The sequence below is a fragment of the Brassica rapa genome, chromosome A03 (genome assembly GCF_000309985.2).
Source record: "Brassica rapa cultivar Chiifu-401-42 chromosome A03, CAAS_Brap_v3.01, whole genome shotgun sequence".
NCBI classification, from domain to species: Eukaryota; Viridiplantae; Streptophyta; class Magnoliopsida; order Brassicales; family Brassicaceae; genus Brassica; species Brassica rapa.
The window spans coordinates 12150666-12171032 of record NC_024797.2 but is presented as its reverse complement, the minus strand read 5'-3'; the positions used below and the strand labels follow the sequence as shown (position 1 = coordinate 12171032).

The window sequence follows — 20367 nt, the reverse complement described above, 5'->3', positions numbered from 1 at the left end:
AACAAACTAATTTTTACCATTTTAACGTATTATAAATAAAATAAATAAAAAATATATTAAATTTATATTAATATATATAAACATATTTAAAACTAGGGGATAAGAGAAATCGAACAAAACTTAGGTTCATTCTCTATGTTGAATCTTTAAATTCACTTCTTTTTCTAGGACCAATCAAAGTACCACGTAGGTTATTAAATAAAAAATATTAAATTAGAAAAGAATAGTTGAAAAAAAATTATGCTAATTTTAACGATGCTAACGCCGACAAATCCTAAACCTTAAATTTTAAATCATAAACTCTAGACCCTAAATTCAAGACCCAAACGCTAGACCAAACTCAAACCCTATACCCTAAACTCAAACCATATATCCTAAACCCAAATCCTAGACCTAATCCCAAACCGTATACTCTAAATCCAAATTTTAAACTCTTAATCCAAATCTTAAACCCTAAACCCTATACTCTAAATCCAAATCTTAAACCATAAACCCAAACTATAAACCTTAAACCCAAGCCTTATAGCGTCTAGGTTTGGGTAATGTTTAGGGTTTACGGTTTGGATTTAAGGTCTAGGGTTTAGGATGTACGGTTTTGACTTTGAGTTTACGTTTTGGGTTTATGGTTTAGGATTTTGGTTTTAGGTATAGAATTTGGGTTTATAGTGTATGATTTGGGTTTAGGGTATAAGGTTTGAGTTTAGGGTTTATAGTTTAGGTTTAGGATTTAAGATCTAGATTTAGGGTTTAACTGGTGGCTAACGTCATTCTTTTTTTCTGTTATTTTTTATTTAATATTTTTTATTTTATAATTTATGTGACATTTTGATTGATCATAGGTGAGACGAATTTAAATGTTTATTCTAGGGAGTGGATTTAAAGGTTTATCCGAGGGGAACTTAAGTTTTGTTTAGAGAAATGTATTCCCTAGAGAAGTCTATGCTTATTTTCACTTTATAATTAAAGTCGTCGAAATTAGATGGGAACAAATCACATGTGAATGGCTGGTAAGTTGCCAACGGAGAAAGAGATGGAAAGAGTCTTTGGGTGGTGTTTTGAGGATCGTTGACCCTACATGATCCAATCACTTTCTTTATCTCTCAACTTGTGTGTCTCCAAAATTTTGAAATATTTGGCTCTTATTAAATAAAATATCAGTATTTTTTTAAGATTAGTCATATTGTTACAACTAGTACATACTACATGATCACTTGTTGTTTTCTCGTTCGTGGACTGATTATTTTATACGTCAAGACTCGTTATAGAGTCGTAGTAGGCAAAGACTGATGTAGTCGGTAGGATATTTTTTGTTAGTCGACTTTAAGGATCGGCAAAGTAAACTAGTGATTATCATGATAGTATAAAATTAGACAAACGAAGAAAATAAGTGCTAGATTTCTTACTTTTCACTTTTATACCAAAAACGTGTTTGAGAAGGAAGCAAAAAAAAGTGAAAGATATATGGATAAAAATTGTAATACCCGCCTCTTCCAATTGTTAATATGGAGTTATCGAATGCGGGATTAGGTACACATATCTATATAACTAATATTCACTGTGTCTTATATAAGGGTATATAGATAACATTGTGTAAATATGTTATTATACAGTAAATACTCTAGTGTCTACGATGTATAAATACTCTTCTATATTGTTAATAAAATTCAGCTCAATATCTTATATGGTATCAGAGCCTGCACTAAACCTAAGAAACCGCCATCCAAAATTTTCAAAATTTTTCCTTCTTTTTCTTCATAGTTCCTTCTGGTTTCTTGACAACGCTCAACTCCACCTACGCTAAACCTAGCAGAGGGCACTTCAAGCAACTGAGATAACAGATCGACGACTGGTCCAAGGGTAACAAGTTGATCAACGAGTACTTTCAGGGGTTTACGACTCGTTTTGATCAACTGGCGCTCCTTGGAAAGCGAATGGATCATGAGGACCAGATTGACAAGATCCTAGACACAACACCCCGACGAGTATAAGACGATAGTTGACCAGATTGGGAGCCGAGACACAACACCTTCCCTCAAGAGGCCAATCTGCAATCATCTCCTACTCTGGTCTCCACAACACCGATCACAGCAAAGTTCTATGTTAAGAGTTGAAGCACATGCCGTTGACGATGTTTCAGATTATAATATTGACCATGTGAATCTTCGTAATGATTAATATATATAAGATCATAATGATTCTATTCTATCAAAATTGATTTAGACTAACTCAAAGAACATAAATGGACGATTTATCCTTAGCTAACAAAACTTATCTGCTAAAGCTAATCATGAACCACGAACATAAACATATTCTTAGGTTTCAAGATAAATTTATCAATCCCACGAGGGTGGATTGATTCTAAGTCTGAGTTTGAAACTGGTATTATAACATTTCCTGAATAATATATTTGGTTTACGATCTCAAGGTTTATTCCAATTATCTTAAACCAAACGTTTCATTTAAATTTTTGTTTATTATTTTTATGCTATATCAATTTACAAAACCAACTAGCTGTTTTGGTTTAATTTTAATTGAATATACTTCCTACTTTCACAAAAAAACGTTTCTTTAACTTTTTGATATAAATTAAAAATGATTGAAATATATTTATGTTCTTATTAGTTACACCTATTTAACCAATAGTATTTGAAATAAACAAAATTATTAGAAGATCAATGTATTTTGCAATTAATATTAAACTGAAAGTAAATATAAGTTACACTGAAATTCTAAAATAACACTTTATATGTAACAAAAAAGGTCAAAATATTTAAATTTATGTAATAACTATTTATTCGAGAGAAAATTTACCAATGTTATTAGTGTTGTTGTAATATTTAAATTTATGTAATAATTATTTCTCATGTATATTTTAAAAAAGTTTTTTTTAATTAAGTTTCTTTTGTAATATTCTTGTTGTCTAATTCATGTTTTAAAATATTATAAATCTTATTTTAAAATTTCTATTTAATTTATGTGCAAAAATTGAATTTATAAAAATAAACTTGAAATATATATGACATATAAGACTTTTAAGGATTAAAACAATAAATGAGAAAATACTTAAAAATCATAAATGTGTTGTGTAATTAATTATAAAAATCAAAATGCAAATAAAAAGATAAAACTTCAAATTATTGGAAAGCAAAAAACTATATATTTGAAACTATATAATTTCTTTTGGAGATGCTTTAAATACTTCACGCCTTCACGGACAAAAAAAAAACTACCAACAGAAAAACAATATTTTTAACAAATAAATAAAACTGAAGCATCTCACAATATTACATAACACGTAGTTTATTACAATTTGGTTAATTATATGTAGCTACGTTATGCATATACATATGTAACATCAAATATGTCTGGCTTTCTTAATTTTGTTACCGAGAGATGCTGAATGAAACATACAATCAATCTCTCTAGAAACATTCAGAATGATCATTCTCCTGCTTTTATAAGAATCTCGAACCTTCAAGCTTCTTGACTGGATTCCCTTAGGCTTCCTCGGCGCCGGCGGACAAATATTTGGAATATTTGGGAGAATCTGGTCCAGGCGTGTTGGAGTCTTACATAATTCTTCTTCTTCCTCATTCTTTACTCCTTCAGGTGAGCAATTAGTTAGTTCTCGGACTTTGGTTTCAAGATCTTGATCTGGACAGAATACTTGAACGCTTCGGTCTGAAAACCCTATAGAGGGTACACGAAGGAGCCCTATTTCGGTTTCGCCGAGATTGTTTTGATCGGAGTGACAAATTCCAGCGTCCGAGAAACCCATCTATCAGAAGAAAAACGTAGAAAGGGAAGGGAGTTAAATAGTTCTGACGAGAGAGAGGAAGATTTATGGCTTTAGTGACTTAATTTGCTTTATATAATGGTAATACCGTGTGCGTGTTGTTTTAAATTGTGTATTTGAATTAATAATTTATTTGAGAACATTCGGGTATTAGTAAATGTTTTAGGTATCCGATGCAACAAATATACTTACTTTATGTAAGCTTTGCTTTTTAAAAATATGGTATGGTTTTCGTCAATTTAGTTAATCTCTATACCAATCACATGTTTCGCTTTTCACGGTCACATTTAGGATTTAGCTTTAAGGGGCATAAGATTATTTAACCATACCAAAATATTTAGTAGGTAAATAAAAAAAATCAGGTTTGAATAATATATGAATACAAAACGTCATTTGTTTTAAGTTTTCCAATTAAAAACCGACAATTAAGATACATACTCAGGCTATTGCATCTAAAACTATAATGTATTGTGTATCATTCTCATATTGGCTTAATTAGATTAAGTTTTACTCCAATAAATAAATTAAAAAGCAAATCATGTATAATAATTGTGTAAAGATAAAGAAAGCTTCAAGCATATTGACATGGAAACGAGAAAAGGCCAATTTTGTTGGGTGAAAAGATAAAGGTCAATTTACTTTCCTTTATTCATAAGCTAAAAGAAATTATTGAATTTAGTGTCCCAAGTAAGATAGCCTGTCTCTTTCATCTTATTCAAATTAGTTAAAATCATTTTCTATATTAGTTACTCTCTTATCCTAACTTTGATGCATGTGAACGTCGATCTCACATGCCTTCTATGTTTTTTTTTTTTTTTTTTTTTCATGCCTTCTATGTTATCTCTATACATCTACTCTTTTTTTTTTGAACCACCACCTATACTTCCACTCACATCACCATATTTCCAAGTATTACCATTAAATATGATCATACACAATGTACCCTTTGTGTGTACATCTAGTAAAGATCGATCTAACTGATAAAATTTAACGAAACGTTATATACTAGACTCTGGCGATTAATGACGATCCAATGACATTAAACTACCCACCTAACTGACAAAAATCTTAAATATTTATGATATAAAATTTAGATTCTATCGACCTATCCCAACATTTGTCAATGAAAAGCAAGAAAGGTAAAGAAAGCCAGCACTAATAATAAGATATTGTACACGCTTTCTCTTTGTTATGCATACACGAATAACAAAAAAAAAAAAGATGGCTAGAGATAGTTGAATTGTCCGGAAATTTATTATATCGATATGTGTAATATTATTTTAATCTTGGCTCTTAACAAAACCTCAACCAACGCATGTATTTCCTTTTCGAAAACAGAAAAAAATCGGAGAAAAGCTCACTTACTTACGAGTAGTATTATTTCAGTAGCTTTGGAGTAGTGGCGACTATTTGTTATACTTTGTACAAAAGGTTTGTTTTTCTTTTTCAAGTTATTAATTCCAAAAAAGTAAATAGATTGTAAAACAAAATCATTTTTACATAACTCTGTAGTAAACAACCCAAGGGGTTGACTGGTTTTGCAGTAAACAAAATCATTTTTACATAACTTTGTAATAAACAACCGAAGGGGTTAACTGGTTTTGTCTTAGAGCATCTCTAAAAAAGAACTTTAGCTTGAAATTTCCAAAACTCTATATTTGAAGTTTAAAAGTGTTCTTCTCCAAAAGTAAAATTTCAAATTTAATTTCGAAATTATTTATATTTTATAATATGATCTTTATACTTGTCATAACTAATTTGAATTCATAAAATTTTTGTAAATAACTAACATATATATAAAAATATTACAACAATATTAATTAATAAAATATTCTATTAAATATAAAAAAATTAAATAAAAATAACTTAATTAATATTAAACGTCAAACAAAATACCATATTATTTCATAAAATAATTTTCGTAATGCATATATGATCTATTAGTGCATTTCAAAGTAAAAATGGCTCTTCTCATTTTTACTTTTTAGATTACGAGCTAAAATTTGTTGAAATCGGGTAATATTGATACATGTAAATATATTAAATCGGAACAACAAAGTAAAAGAGAAACATAAAATATTGCTAAAAGAATAATTTCTTTTCGATGATATTAATTCTCGTGAATATATTCGATATGAACAAGAAATAATTGTACGAAAAAGACATCAAAAACAACAACAAAAACCATCTTCAGTTACACAAAAAAATTTGGACAATATTTAAAAATTTGAAGGTTCCAGATCAAATTTACCTAACTGTTAGTGTTGTTGTAATATTTAAATCTGTGTAATAGTTATGTCTTCATGTAATTTTTTAAAATATTTTTGTTAAGTTTTTTTTTATATTATCGTTGTCTAAATCTAGCTTAAAATATTTTAAATCTTATTTTAAAGTTTTATTTAATTTTATGTGTAAAATTTAAAATCTGTAAACAAAATTTAAATATTTATGAGATATAATTTTTTAAGAATTAAAACAATAAACGAGAAAATATTTATGAATCATAAAGATGATGTGTGATTGTAGGGACCAAAATGCAAATAAAAATATGAAACTTCAAATTTGAAGTTTTGAGTAGTGAAACTTCAAATATAGAGAGAGTTTCACTCCTCAAAACTTGAAGTTTTGAAGTTTTTTTTGGAGAGTAAAAAACTTCATATTTGAAGTTATAAAGTGTCTTTTGGAGATACTCTTATAATCCGCAAACACTGCATTTATTGGCATTTTATAACAATCACAAAAAATACTGAGAACCTCTGAGAATTCAAAGGTGGTTACAATAACAAGGGGTTGTTGTAAGATAAATAAAAATAATTTTAAAAAACTATATAAATATAAAAATAAATATTTTATTATTTATTTAAAACTGAATAAAATACTAGTATATATATTTATTATATTTTAGTTTTATATTAAAATTTAAAACAAAAATATATGCTATAGTGTTTAGACATTAATATATGCTATAGTGTTTAGACATTAATATATATATATACCCAAATATATACATACACATATAGAAATCCCCAAAATTTTAAAAATTTAATACTATGATTTTATATATTTTTATATTTATTTATAATAATATGATTTTTAATATTTTATAATTATATAAAGTGTTAATATTGTTAATTTATTATTTAACCGTTTGTATTTGATAGTTAACCAGTCATAAATATACGCAAATGTACCAATATTAAACTGTTGTATCAGTTATAGAAATCGGTTAACTAGGCTTAAAACCGTAACCACCGCGACTGCTGCGTTATGCCGGACCCTAAGTCGTTTTGTTTGCAGCATTAAACTTTGCATCATTGTATGCGCTTTATTACGTGCCTTTCCAAACGTAATTAGAAAATAATGTGGATGACAATGGTAATTGACTAATTAATTGTATATCACATTTTTATCACAGTAACACCGGTTAATTTTATACCATCTTTTTCGAGTTGTGTTTATATTGCAGATAAGCTTTTTTTTTTTTTTGTCAACAAAGATAGAAGATAAGCTTGTTAAAGTAGGTATCCCATTCTGTTACAAAAACAAAAACTAGGTAATCCACTCAGCAACTGAAGTTAAGCAGATAATTTAACTTCTTGTTCAGATAAAAGCTAAATACCAAATACTTTATCCGCTTTTACTAGTAAAAATGGATAATTAGTAAAAAGGTATGCACACACCCTCATGGAGCATAGTTGAATTATATCTCATGCTCAATCATATTGTCTCCCATCTGCTACTTTGTCGTTCTACCCATCTAGTTTCATCTTCTTTGATTTTAGTTTCAATTTCAGTGTAACTACAATAATTGACTCTTAATAATGTAGTTTGGCGCAACATATGTCTCTATTGGACAACCAAAGATCATTACAAAATATTGTCTTGTTCATACATGATTTGTCCAAGAACTTTTTATAATAATGCATTTCATATAGCACCAAGGAATTAACATATTTCACATCACAAATGAATAGAAATATTTTGGTTGTTTTTTTTTTGAAGAAAGGGTTTTCAAATATTTTGATTGTTATTCCTTAACTTTATTTATTTCAAGTTCAACCCATGTAGTCATTCTTTATCAGCGTTTAACAAATACAATCTTACGAGATGATAACCCGCGGACATGCGCGAAGTGAATTTTTATACTAATGTTTATTCATTAACTAGTTTTTATACTAATGTTTATTCATTAAATAGTTTTAACATTTTGCAACACTACAATCTTAAATATATCATTGTCTGGCGTTTGGGGACCCGTCGGTTTCGGTTCGATTAATTAAGATTTTAAGATTTTTTGTATTACGCTCATATGTCCCATTCGGGTTTTACTAATTATCAGGCCGGATTCGGTTCGGTGGATCAATATGATCGTAATTCTCAACAATTAGTATATGTGAATAATCTTAAACGAACATATGTGTCTAACCATTAGTTTTATTACACTACTAGTGTTATTTTTTAATATATGTGTATTAAAAAATTATCTTAGAACATAAATGGTATTTACATTGAAAAAATAATCGATAATCTAACATTCTATATATATATATACACAAAATATTCTAATTTTTATTATTTTTATGATTTATATATAGTATTGTGTCAAAGCGAGGACATTAATGATATTTAGTAATAAAAACAATTGTAGCTAGTCGTTGCTAAATGGAACAATTATAGCAACCAATTATCTCTAGCTAATGAGTAACTATTTAGCTATAGATTACCAACGGAATCCGTCTCTAGCTATATAGATACGGAATGCTATAGTTAGCCACATATTTAGCTACAAAGTTAAAACTATGTGTTTTGTCACTATATGTGTAGTTAAAAAACCTGGCTACGAAAATGTCTTCGCCAATCTATAACTAACTTAATGAATTCTTGTGTCTTGGTTGTGGCGCCGGCCCTTACACAAAGCCGATGCACTCGCTTGCGGCCATTGGTTTTATTAATTAAATTCGGCCACACCTTACAAATAACTTCTTTAGTCTAGTGGCTAACAGGTATGTCCACAATTTCAACTTCTTATTTTCTTTCTGTTCTTCTCTTTTCTTCAAAGACTTAAAGAGTGGCCACATATATATTTTTTTTTTGGTTGCATCCAGCCTTTCAAATTCTAGGACTGGCTCTGCTTGGTTGACAACGAAATTTGGTGAGCAAAGTTTCCTTCTTATTAATTTAATGTTTGGTTTCTTTAATATGTACTTTCATCCAGCTTGAAAACATTTCAAAATCTCTTTGTCCTCACATTATGATATGTTTCTTCTTGAGATAGCACTACAAGAAAACGTATCTTTACCGAGGAAGTTTAACAAGGAAAAATAATCCTCGTAAAAAAACGTTGATTTTGCGAGGAAAGTACGTTGAGAAAGAAAAGCATCGTTATTTCGTCGTAAGTTAACGACAAAAAATATTCGTCGTAAAGACGATGTAAATTGACGTGGCTTTTACGAGGAAATAGTTTTTCCTCGTAAAATCCACGTAAATTTCGCGAGTGCTTTACGACGAAATATTTTACGTGTACTTAACGAGGAAATTTTGAATCCACCAACTTGGTAGGTGGCTCACGTTTTTTTTTTGGCCATACAATTAATTTTCGTCGTAATTTCATAGTAAAATTACAACTACCAGATTCGAAATTTTCTATAAATATGGATGTTGGAACATCATTTTAAACACACCAACAACAAAAAACGTGAAAGAAAAAAAAATGGCTGGCTCTGGGACTATTTACGAGTTGCGGAATTGGATGTATATGCATAGAGATGCTAACGGGAGAGTGACGAAAGAATACCTTGCGGGGCTGGAGACATTTATGCACCAAGCAGATTCAACACCGCTCGCCCAAGAAAGTGGTAAGATGTTCTGTCCTTGTCGGAAATGCAACAATTCGAAATTGGCAAACCGTGAAAATGTTTGGAAGCATTTAATAAATAGAGGTTTCACGCCAAATTACTATATCTGGTTTCAACATGGGGAAGGTTATAATTATGATCAGAATGAAGCTAGTAGTAGTAATAGCAATTTTCAGGAAGAACCGGTTAATCATCATTTGCATAATGAACATAGTTACCATCAGGAGGAGATGGTAGATTATGATAGGGTTCATGATATGGTAGCTGATGCATTCGTAGCTCATGATGAAGATGAAGAACCTAATATAGATGCAAAAAAGTTTTACGGAATGTTAAACGCGGCGAATCAACCACTTTACAGTGGTTGTAGAGAAGGTCTCTCTAAATTGTCGTTGGCTGCTAGAATGATGAATATTAAAACTGATCACAATCTACCTGAAAGTTGCATGAACGAATGGGCGGACTTGTTTAAAGAGTATTTGCCGGAAGACAATGTGTCTGCTGATTCTTATTATGAGATTCAGAAATTAGTTTATAGTCTTGGGTTGCCTTCGGAGATGATAGATGTCTGCATCGACAACTGCATGATCTATTGGGGAGATGATGAGAAGCTAGAAGTATGTCGATTCTGCAAGAAGCCACGATTCAAGCCGCAAGGACGGGGACGTAATAGGGTACCGTACCAAAGGATGTGGTACCTACCAATTACAGACAGATTGAAAAGATTGTATCAATCAGAGCAGACTGCTGCAAAGATGAGATGGCATGCCGAGCATACTCAGACGGATGGTGAGATGACTCATCCATCAGATGCAAGAGCCTGGAAACATTTCAACAAAGTACATCCGGATTTTGCTAGCAATAGCCGGAATGTGTATCTCGGATTATGCACAGATGGATTTAGTCCGTTCGGAATGTCAGGGAGACAATATTCATTGTGGCCAGTCTTTCTTACGCCATACAACCTGCCACCGGAGATGTGCATGCAACGGGAGTTGCTATTCTTGACGATATTGATACCTGGTCCGAACCATCCAAAAAGGTCCCTGGATGTTTTCCTACAACCACTGAAGAGTCATGATTGTCATGTCTTTATGCAACGACTACTGCCCTTTGCATTTGCGGAGCTACTTCCAACAAACGTACATGAAGCACTTGCAGGTTCGTAGTGTTTTATATCACAATAATTTTATAACGGTCTAGTTTGCAAAATAATATACGACTAACAATGTGTTTAATTGTTTTTGGAATATAAAAGGCATTGGAGCATTTTTCAGGGATCTGAGCACACGCACTCTTAAAGAAGAAGTTGTAGAACAGCTTCAGGAGAACATTCCCATCTTATTGTGCAACTTGGAGAAGATATTTCCTCCTGGATTTTTTGACGTCATGGAGCATCTAGCTGTCCACCTCCCATATGAAGCATTGCTTCGTGGACCTGTACATTACGGATGGATGTATCAGTATGAGCGAGCCATGAAATATTTGAAGGGAAAAGCAAAGAACCTCGCCAAAGTTGAAGGTTCTATAATTGCTGGAAGTTTGACGGAAGAAGTTTCTCACTTCACATCGTACTACTTTGCGTCAAAAGTACGTACCCGTAGAAAAGCTCCAAGAAGATATGATGATGGTGGAGTTGCGCCAACATATGCAGTTGCTGGTGTTCCAGACATCTTTAGCCAGATTGGACGGCTCGGTGGGAAGTCTAAAGAGGTTTGGTGGTCGAGTGAACAAGACGCTCATAGTGCACACACCTATATTCTACTCAATTGCGAGGATCCATTGATGCGTTATTTTGAAAGGTAACATATATGGACACTTCAAAACACATATAATTAATTATATAATTGCAAGAGATTCATTCCTATGAAATGTGATTAATTTTACAGCCTATTTGTTTCTCAAGTCGAAGAAACATTTCCTGGTATATCCACAAGTGACGTAGACAAAAGGAAAGATCAGCACTTCATTAAGTGGTTGCGGAATCAGGTATTATAACTCAAACTATTTTTTCATACATGATTTGTATTTTAATGTTCTCTTTATTTTTGCAGGTTGATTATGACGACGATGCAGATTATCCTAAGTGGTTACACGAAGTAATTCAATCTCCACTTGTAAAGGTCACCACATCACAGATGTATTTCACACGAGGCTACACTTTTCACACATATGAGTATGGTAGACAGCGGGCGACCAGTAACTATGGAATATGTGTGAAAGGGGAAACAGATTTCTACGGGATCTTGACGGAGATTATTGAAGTCGAATTTCCAGGGATACTGAAGCTGAAATGCGTCATCTTCAAATGTGAATGGTTCGACCCCGTCGTCAACAGAGGTGTTCGGTCTAACAAATTTGGTGTAGTTGATGTCAACGGTGGACGTCGGTACAACAAATTCGAGCCTTTCATCTTAGCTTCACAAGCAGACCAAGTTAGCTTCCTTCCATACCCTCGGATGAGAGATTCGGGTATAAATTGGTTAGCAGTGATCAAAGTTACACCTCGAGGACGAATCATCAGTGGAGAAGAACCACCATTGCAAGAAGAACAGATAAATGAAGTCGAGGAACCTGAACAAGAAGTTGATGACATCCTTCTCATTGATCCGCATAATCACGAATACGAAGATCTTACCGATGATGCCACAGACGAAGCTGTAGAAGACGAGTTTAATGAAAATGATGATATTTCTAGTGATGACGAGAATGTCGATGTATCCGATTGATGTATTTGATTTTGTGTAGTTTGTTTTATGAATAAGGTAATGTGAGAGTTTGTTTTATGAATAAGGTAATGTGGGAGTTTGTTTTATGAATAAGAAATTGTGGGAGTTTGTTTTATAAATAATTAAATGTGGGAATTGTGGTTTGGAATGAAAATAAAGATGGGGTTTGGAATATATGAAGTAGAAGATAAGGAATATGGGTTTTGGGGTTTGGGGTTTCGGATTTTAGGGAATTAAAGGTACTGCTCGTTAATTCCTCGTAACCTGACGTCGAATGTACGACGTAATCCTCGTTTATTCCGCGTAGGACAGAATCGTCGTAAAGACCTCGTAATGTAAATTGACGTAAATGCCACGTAAAGTAAATGACGAAGGAGGAACTCGTTTATTCCACGTAGGAAAGAATCGTCGTAAACACCTCGTAAGGTAAATTGACGTAAATACCACGTAAAGTAAATGACGAAGAAGGCACTCTTTAATTCCACGTAGGATGATTTCGTCGTAAACACCTCGTAAGGCCACGAGGACTTTACGACGAAATTAAAAAAGCGGGGCACGCTAATTCCACGTAAGCCAAAATCGTCGTAAAAGAGTCGTAAACTAACGACGATATTACGACGAAAATATTAAAAATACTAAAAAAAAGAAGAGAAGAAAGATGCTTGAATCACATTTGGCGAGACTTACGTAAGTCTCGACCACATGAGTTCCAAATATCTTCTTCTCTTCTTTTTTTTTCCAAATTTTCTAAATTGGTGAAAAGCGGGACTTGCTACTTCCTCATAGTATAAAAACTAGAAAAAAAGAAAAAAAGAAAGATACTGGAATTATATGTGGCGAGACTTAAGTCTCACCCACATAAATTCTAATATCTTCTTTTCTTCTTTTTTTTTCAAATATTTCTAATTTGAAAAGTATTTTGGTGAGGAGTGTGATTTGAGATAGGGTGTGTTTTGTGAGTTTGTGTGTGTGGTTTGAGAAGGAAAGTTGTGGGTATTTATAGAAAATAAAGGCTCGCTAATTCCTCGTAACTGGTTAACTCGTTAATTCCACGTAACCCTTTTCGTCGTAAAAACGTCGTTAACGAAAACGCGGGCCTTTGTATTTCGTCGCTATTTCGTCGTAACTGAAAACGCGGGCCTCTGTAATTCCTCGTAAGTTTACGAGGAATTTACGAGGACAAGTAATCTTATATATATCCCGAGCGAGCTCGCTCCGTCTTTCCTCTCTACTTCCTCTCCACTTCCTCCCTAATTCGTAGCAATGGTAAGTCTCTCTAATTCCTCTCTAGTTTGATTAGTTTAGGATAGATTAGGTGGTTAGTATAGGGAATTTAGATAGGTTTACGGATCTTATGTTATTTAGTGTTGATTAGGTGGATAATGTTGGGAAGTATATGTTCACGAAAATTTAAAAAATTAAATTTTTTTCTCAGGTTCGAAAAGGTAGACTTACTGCCCATTACAGAGAGATGTTTGGTGAGCCGGGTAGTCGTTTAGACCCGTCGTCTTCTTCAGCTCCCGGTTCTTCGGGTCAGGAGACTGTCCCCGAGACTCAGTACACTCAGAGAGTCATTGGATCTCCTTCTTCTAGTGCACCATCGGTTCTTCACGTGCCTCCCCAGATGCCTCCTCCTCCTCCTGTGCCTCCTACGATGCCGGCACCTCCGATGCCCGCGGGCGAGATTCATCCCGATTTGATGGTGCCTCCGAGTGCTCCTTACTCGCAGTACACCGTAGAGGACATTCTCCGTCTGCCAGGCAGAGAAGGTTTACCAGTCATCGACCCCGACCGACCGGACGGAACTTTATGGTATGTTTCATTATTTTTTTATTCTTTTTAAATTCTTTTATAACTTTAAAAAATAATTTATATTTTAAATTTGTATTTTTCAGGTGGGGGATTGACGGATGTCTTGCATCGGACGTAACCGATACGATAAAAGGTTACTTCTCCATGGCACATCCGAACTGGAAAATGACGCCCCACTACGTCAGAAAGACGTGGTTCAAAATTTACGCTGTAAGTTCTATTAATTAAATATATATCTTTAAATTTTTTTATTATTTATATATATATTTTTTTCTAAAAAACTAATTATAAATTATTTTTTCCAACAGCAAAAATATAATTGGGCCTTGGGGATCACTGAGAGGGTGAGAAAGAAGTTTGAAGCGAAGGCGAAAGTTCGCTTGTTGGACACGGTCTCCAACTGGAAGGGTGACTGGATCGTGAAGGGGTATGAGCGTGGCAAACCCGCTGAGCTCACCACGGATGTCTGGGATGGCCTCATCCGATATTGGCGTCTTCCTGATTCCATTAGAATCGCCCAGTCTTGCTCTAACTCCCGTAACACAGTCGATGAGCACGGGAACGGGCCGATGCTTCACACTACGGGCCAAAAACCCCACGCCGGTGTCCGTTTGGAAATGGTAATTAAAAATTTAATTATATTAAATTTTTAGTATATTTTTATATATATTCTAATTAACAACTTTCTTAAATGTTTTTTTAGGCCAAAGAGACGGGAGAATTCCCGTCTCTTATGCAACTTTACGAGAGGACCCACAAGAACAAGGCGGGCCGATTTATAGATGGCAAGTCCGAGCAAATCTACAACGATTTGGCTGCTCGGGTTGAAGAACGCCAGACCCAGCTGACCCAACAGTCCACCGATGGATTACCCGTCACCTTATCCACACCTGAAGTGGATAAGCTTTACGAGGAGGTAAATTTTCTAAAATTTTAATTTTTTTAAATATTCATTTAATTTAACTTTAAATTTTTACTAACAAAATTTATTTTTTGTTTTTAAGGTTGTCCCTAAAAAAAAGGGACGGACGTTGGGGATTGGTTCCGTCAACGATGTTCCGAGAGCGACATCGTCTTATGTTCAGCGACGGGATGAGGAAGTCTCTCAGCTGCGTAGGGAGTCCGAAGAGCTGCGTAGAGAGTCTACTCAGCTGCGTATAGAGTCTACTCAGCTCCGATCTCGTATGGGTGGACTCGAGGGCTTCTTGGACGTTGTAGCGGCCACAAATCCGGAATGGGCGACTTTGTTGAGGACCATGCGACAACAAAATCCTATCCCAGGCCAGTCACCGACCGACGACTCACATGCCGAGGCGGATGTTCAGGCGAGGAGTGATGAATTCTACGAGGCGATTAATTAACGACCACCCTTAGTTCTTTTTAATTTCGGTTATTGTATTATGAATTCAAAACTTATTTCTATATAAAATATTTTGGTTTTGATTTTTTTAGAATTTTAATTTTATTAATAATTTAAATTATATTTATAATTATATTTATAATTATAATTTTTTATATTTCTATAAAATAATGAAACGAAGTAAATTCGTAGCTAATTTTGCGGCTTCTTTACGTGGAAGCTTAACGTGGTTTTTACGAGGAAACATTTACATGGAAATAACGTGGAAATCTATCAAGGTTTTTACGTTTTCTTTACGTGGAAAGCTCTCAAGGTATTTACGTTAATTTTACGAGTATTTATTTACGTGGGTTTTACGAGGAAAGCTTTTCGTGGTATTTACGAGGAAACTTAGCGACGTCCTTACGTGGAATCTTTACGTGGTCTTTACGACGAAATATCCTCCTTCGCTTTTACGACGAAATTATTTCCTCGCTAACTTACGACGAATTAGCGAGGATATATGCGTTACGACAAACGTATAACGACGAAACGCGTTTCCTCGCTAATTCGTCGTAACACTGCTTTTACGACGAAGTAACGAGGAAAACTGCCCTCGTAAAACTTGTGTTTTCTTGTAGTGTAGAAAAATGGGTTTTGTTTGATCCGTCTCAAAATCATGGGGATTTGCATGAGTGTTCAGGTTAAAGCTGAGAGTCCAAGTAACACAGGTACTACAAGGCTCAAGCTTTCAAATTTCATATATAGAATAACGACTACTCCTACAAATGTTTATTTGTAAACAAATATTTAATTTTGAGGTTTTAAGAGTTTGAATTTATTTTGGTCGGCAATAGAGTAGGGTCTAAACTTTAGGGTTTGTTGTTCATTTATTTTTTACGTATTTTTTTCAATTCGAGGTTAGGCTTTCCGGGACTTAAGTCACTTAACTTAAAAGTTTGGTTTCTAACGCTAAAAATAATTAGTTTTTTTTTTATATTTCAAAAAAACAAATTAATGATTAGGTTTTCGTAAACTGTCTTTTTGGGTGTTTGGCTAATTCACGGCTCATTTTAGTTGCCAGAGGAAAAGACAAGCAAGAAAATTCAGAATCTTTACATTTGTCTGATCTCTTAATTACAACAAAACCATTTGTACTAAATTTCGGATAAATGGGTTTTGTGAAAAAAGTGCAATCAAAAGTTTTTTTATATGTAAACTATTTGTTTGGTGTTTGCATAGGTGCGAGTCCGAAGTATATGAGCTCAGAGGCAAATGATACACAAAGCATGGGAAGCAAATGCTCTTCTGTGTCTGTCAGAACAAGCCCTCGAACCGAAGGAGAGATCTTGCAATCTCCAAACCTAAAATGTTTCAGCTTTGCTGAGCTCAAAGCAGCAACTAGGAATTTCAGACTAGACAGTGTTCTTGGTGAAGGTGGATTCGGTTGTGTCTTTAAAGGATGGATTGATGAGGAATCTCTCACTGCATCTAAACCGGGAACCGGCATGGTTATTGCTGTCAAAAGACTTAACATAGAGGGTTGGCAAGGTCATCAAGAATGGCTGGTAGATTCGAAAAGCTAACTTCAATCTTTTGATCACTTATATTGAAGAAAAAAAAAAACTTATATTGAAGATTGTTTGTTTATGATTTTCGTTGATTAATGCTGCTGCAGGCGGAAGTGAATTACTTGGGGAGGCTTTCTCATCCTAATCTTGTGAAACTCATCGGTTACTGCTTAGAGGATGAACATCATCTTCTTGTGTATGAGTTCATGCCTTGTGGAAGCTTAGAGAATCATTTATTCAGAAGTATTGTCTTCTCTTCTCTTGTTCATTTTATCTGGTAACTCGCAATGTTATTCAATCTTGTTTCTTGCTGTTACAGGAGGTTCCTACTTCGAACCGTTATCTTGGAATATTCGGTTGAAAATTGCTCTTGGTTGTGCAAAAGGTCTAGCTTTTCTTCACAGTGCCGAGACGCAAGTCATATACCGCGACTTCAAAACCTCTAATATACTTCTTGATTCGGTACTTCCATCTTTTGATATAATAAATGAAAAATAGCTGTCATAATTAATAAGATTTTATGTTTTGAGAAAAATCTCATTGACATGATCACAGAACTACAATGCTAAGCTATCTGACTTCGGTTTGGCTAAAGACGGTCCAACAGGTGATAATAGCCATGTCTCTACAAGGGTCATAGGTACCTATGGATACGTAGACCCTGGTTACCTTTTGAACGGTTAGCCTCTCAAAAGTCTTATTTTTTCTTTATGTGATTTGATTTACTACTTTATGATAACCACTAACTCTTTCACTTAGGTCATTTAACAACCAAGAGTGATGTCTATAGCTACGGTGTTGTGCTTTTGGAGATGTTGTCTGGTCGTAAAGTTGTGGACAATAATCGTCCACCGAGAGAGCAAAAACTAGTGGATTGGGCAAAACCATTACTTGCAAACAAGAAGAAGGTTTCACGAGTTATCGATAACCGTATCCGAGACCAAATCTCAGTGAAAGAAGCACATAAAGTAGCTACTCAAGTGTTCAGATGTCTCGACGTTGACAAAAACCAGAGGCCAAACATGAACGAGATTGTTTTTCACCTCGAAAACATCCAAGCTTCGCGTGAAGAAGGAGGAAATAAGACCGAGAAAAGAATGCGTAGGAGAAGAGACAGTTTTGCTCAACAAACCGGTGTGGGCGGGATAGCAACTGCTTATCCACGTCCGTCTGCTTCGCCTCTGTTTGTCTGAGAAGGAAACGATGATGTTCTGCTCTGTTGAGTTCAGATGTACAGTTTTGGTTCTGCTTATGCACCCAAGGGATTCAAGTTCATTGCTCGTCAGAGATTTGACAATTGATCTTTGTAGTGTGAGAGTTGTTTAACATAAAGTATAAATGATCTCTCATGTCTTCAACTTCAAGCTTTGTCGTCATATTATGCACGACAAGGGGAACAAAGAAATGCTTTCATATATATATATATATGATCCGGAACTCCAACTGAGTGGAGATCAAGGCCTTGGATATGTTGTGAGGCAAGGAATATGATTTTGAGGCATTTGTATACATTGATAACATCAAATATTAAAGGGAAAACAAAGCAAATTCTCTGATTCAAGCATGTGGTTGATAGGAGAAGCCATTAACAGTGAAACCTCCATCAACACAAATGGTTTGACCAGTGATATAAGAAGCTGCAGGTAGACACAAGAATACCACTAGTGATGCAACGTCATTGGGCTCTGCAGCGCGACCCAGTGGAGTTCTATTGAACAATCCTTCTTTGTAACCAACGTTGTCAAGATACTTTAAGAAACACAAATAGACAGATGATTAGAGAAACTGAGATAATTATATTCACAAAAAAAAAAAAAAAAAAATATATATATATATATATTTAAAACGAATTGTCTTTCTTTTACTTACAGATTGGGACAGAGGAGTCCTTATAACATTAGGCGAAACAGCGTTGGATCTTATACCATCTTTTGCCCATTCACACGCCAAATTTCTAGTTAGCTGATTCAAAGCTCCTGTAAAATAAATAACCAAAACATTAAAAAAAACTCTTTGTTGATTAGCCAGTCTTGAACTGCACCTAGTAGTACCTCTAGTTACCTTTTGTTAGACCATAAATGGATCCACAGTCAACTGATACAATTCCTGCAACCGAGGAAATGAAGATGATGCTTCCGTAGCCTGAAGCCTTTAGAAGAGGATGTGAAAGCTGGGAAAAATGGAAAGCAGGTTCTAAGTTTGTTGAGATGTGGAAAGTGAAATCCTCTGCAACATATTCTGTTGTTGGCTTCCCACGAAGTACGCCCACATTGTTCACCTACGTTGAAAAACAAGACGGTTTTCTCCAAGTTTTCTTAGTTGTTTCTATTGTAAGATCATTTACTTACAAGAATGTTGAGTTTGCCATCGAATAGCGCGGACACTTTTTGTATTAACGTTTCTCTCTGAGGACGAGAGGTTACATCACAGATTGAGCCACTCACTTGAAACCCTTTCTTTTCCCATTCGCTTAAACTTTGATTGAGAAATGTTTCAGAGATGTCGCATACGTGGATTCTAGCTCCAAAACTAGCTAACTCTTCTACTATGGCATACCTAAACGTCCAAAAACATATTGTTTTCTTGAAATCTTGACCATCCATGACGTTAAATAGAAGTAGAAAATACAAAAAGAGAAAGACGAACCCAACTCCGCTCGCTCCACCGGTCACAAGAGCGGTCATACCTTGAAGGCTCCATCTTTTATCCATTTTTGTTTGCCTGTGGGTAGCAAGAGATGGCCACAAGTGAATTAGACTGACCTTTTTAATCAATATTGACAAGAAGTACTCGAAAAACAAGAATAATGGTAAATTGGTAGTTGTGTATGGGCTAATGGCTATCGCACGTGGATTTTGTGACGGAAACGTAGCGAATTATTGGTTGTATGTCTGGTGGAAATCTTATCGTGTCGTAAAAGAAAATTTACAAGTCATTTTTAAGTTTACAAATCAGTATATCGTAACTCAAATGTTTAAGCAATTTCTCTTATTTTAACCTAAACAGACACTTGTACCCTAAATATCTATATTATTAAAGTTGAAGTACACATTGAGATTGTTTGGTAATATTGATAGCAGTTAAAAGAATAGTACTGTTTGGAAACATGGATAGCAGTAAGTTAGGGAAAAAAATAATGGGCTTATGCTACTAAAAAATTGAAAGTCCATTATATTATATTAAAAAGTAATGAGTCTATGTTACTTGATATATATATTCAAATCAAAATAATAATTTAAAATTGATTTATATGAAAAATTCATTC

General features: G+C 34.1%; 3 protein-coding genes across 8 annotated transcripts; 1 reads left to right on the top strand and 2 right to left on the bottom strand.

Annotated features, from left to right (window-relative positions):
• Window positions 1–3227: 3227 nt before the first annotated feature.
• Window positions 3228–4055, bottom strand: LOC103858278 (cyclin-dependent protein kinase inhibitor SMR10). Its single transcript, XM_009135613.3, has one exon. The coding sequence runs from the start codon at window positions 3776–3778 to the stop codon at window positions 3356–3358; it is 423 nt and encodes a 140-aa protein (XP_009133861.1). The 5' UTR covers window positions 3779–4055; the 3' UTR covers window positions 3228–3355.
• Window positions 4056–6826: 2771 nt separating this feature from the next.
• Window positions 6827–18519, top strand: MLPK (protein kinase APK1B, chloroplastic-like). Of its 6 annotated transcripts, XM_009135609.2 has the most exons (8): window positions 6827–8799; window positions 8902–8948; window positions 16178–16262; window positions 16774–17099; window positions 17210–17345; window positions 17422–17564; window positions 17658–17781; window positions 17862–18519. In XM_009135609.2, the coding sequence occupies exons 3-8, from the start codon at window positions 16211–16213 to the stop codon at window positions 18293–18295; spliced, it is 1215 nt and encodes a 404-aa protein (XP_009133857.2). In that variant the 5' UTR covers window positions 6827–8799; window positions 8902–8948; window positions 16178–16210; the 3' UTR covers window positions 18296–18519.
• Window positions 18495–20004, bottom strand: LOC103858277 (tropinone reductase homolog At2g29310). Its single transcript, XM_009135611.3, has 5 exons — window positions 19749–20004; window positions 19451–19658; window positions 19164–19380; window positions 18972–19078; window positions 18495–18851 (listed from the first exon to the last, which is right to left on the bottom strand). The coding sequence occupies exons 1-5, from the start codon at window positions 19811–19813 to the stop codon at window positions 18660–18662; spliced, it is 789 nt and encodes a 262-aa protein (XP_009133859.1). The 5' UTR covers window positions 19814–20004; the 3' UTR covers window positions 18495–18659.
• Between the last annotated feature and the right edge of the window lie 363 nt (window positions 20005–20367).

What these genes read in the sequence shown, in the direction of transcription:
- MLPK (XM_009135609.2), top strand. Translation starts at nt 16,211, where the DNA reads ATGGGGATTTGCATGAGTGTTCAGGTTAAAGCTGAGAGTCCAAGTAAC. An exon ending in AAGGTCATCAAGAATGGCTG is followed by an intron (nt 17,100 to 17,209) that starts GTAGATTCGAAA and finishes ATGCTGCTGCAG; the next exon opens with GCGGAAGTGAATTACTTGGG. An exon ending in CTAATATACTTCTTGATTCG is followed by an intron (nt 17,565 to 17,657) that starts GTACTTCCATCT and finishes ACATGATCACAG; the next exon opens with AACTACAATGCTAAGCTATC.
- LOC103858278 (XM_009135613.3), bottom strand. Translation starts at nt 3,778, where the DNA reads ATGGGTTTCTCGGACGCTGGAATTTGTCACTCCGATCAAAACAATCTC.
- LOC103858277 (XM_009135611.3), bottom strand. Translation starts at nt 19,813, where the DNA reads ATGGATAAAAGATGGAGCCTTCAAGGTATGACCGCTCTTGTGACCGGT. An exon ending in GGTGGAGCGAGCGGAGTTGG is followed by an intron (nt 19,659 to 19,748) that starts GTTCGTCTTTCT and finishes TTGGACGTTTAG; the next exon opens with GTATGCCATAGTAGAAGAGT. An exon ending in CATTTATGGTCTAACAAAAG is followed by an intron (nt 19,079 to 19,163) that starts GTAACTAGAGGT and finishes TTTATTTTACAG; the next exon opens with GAGCTTTGAATCAGCTAACT.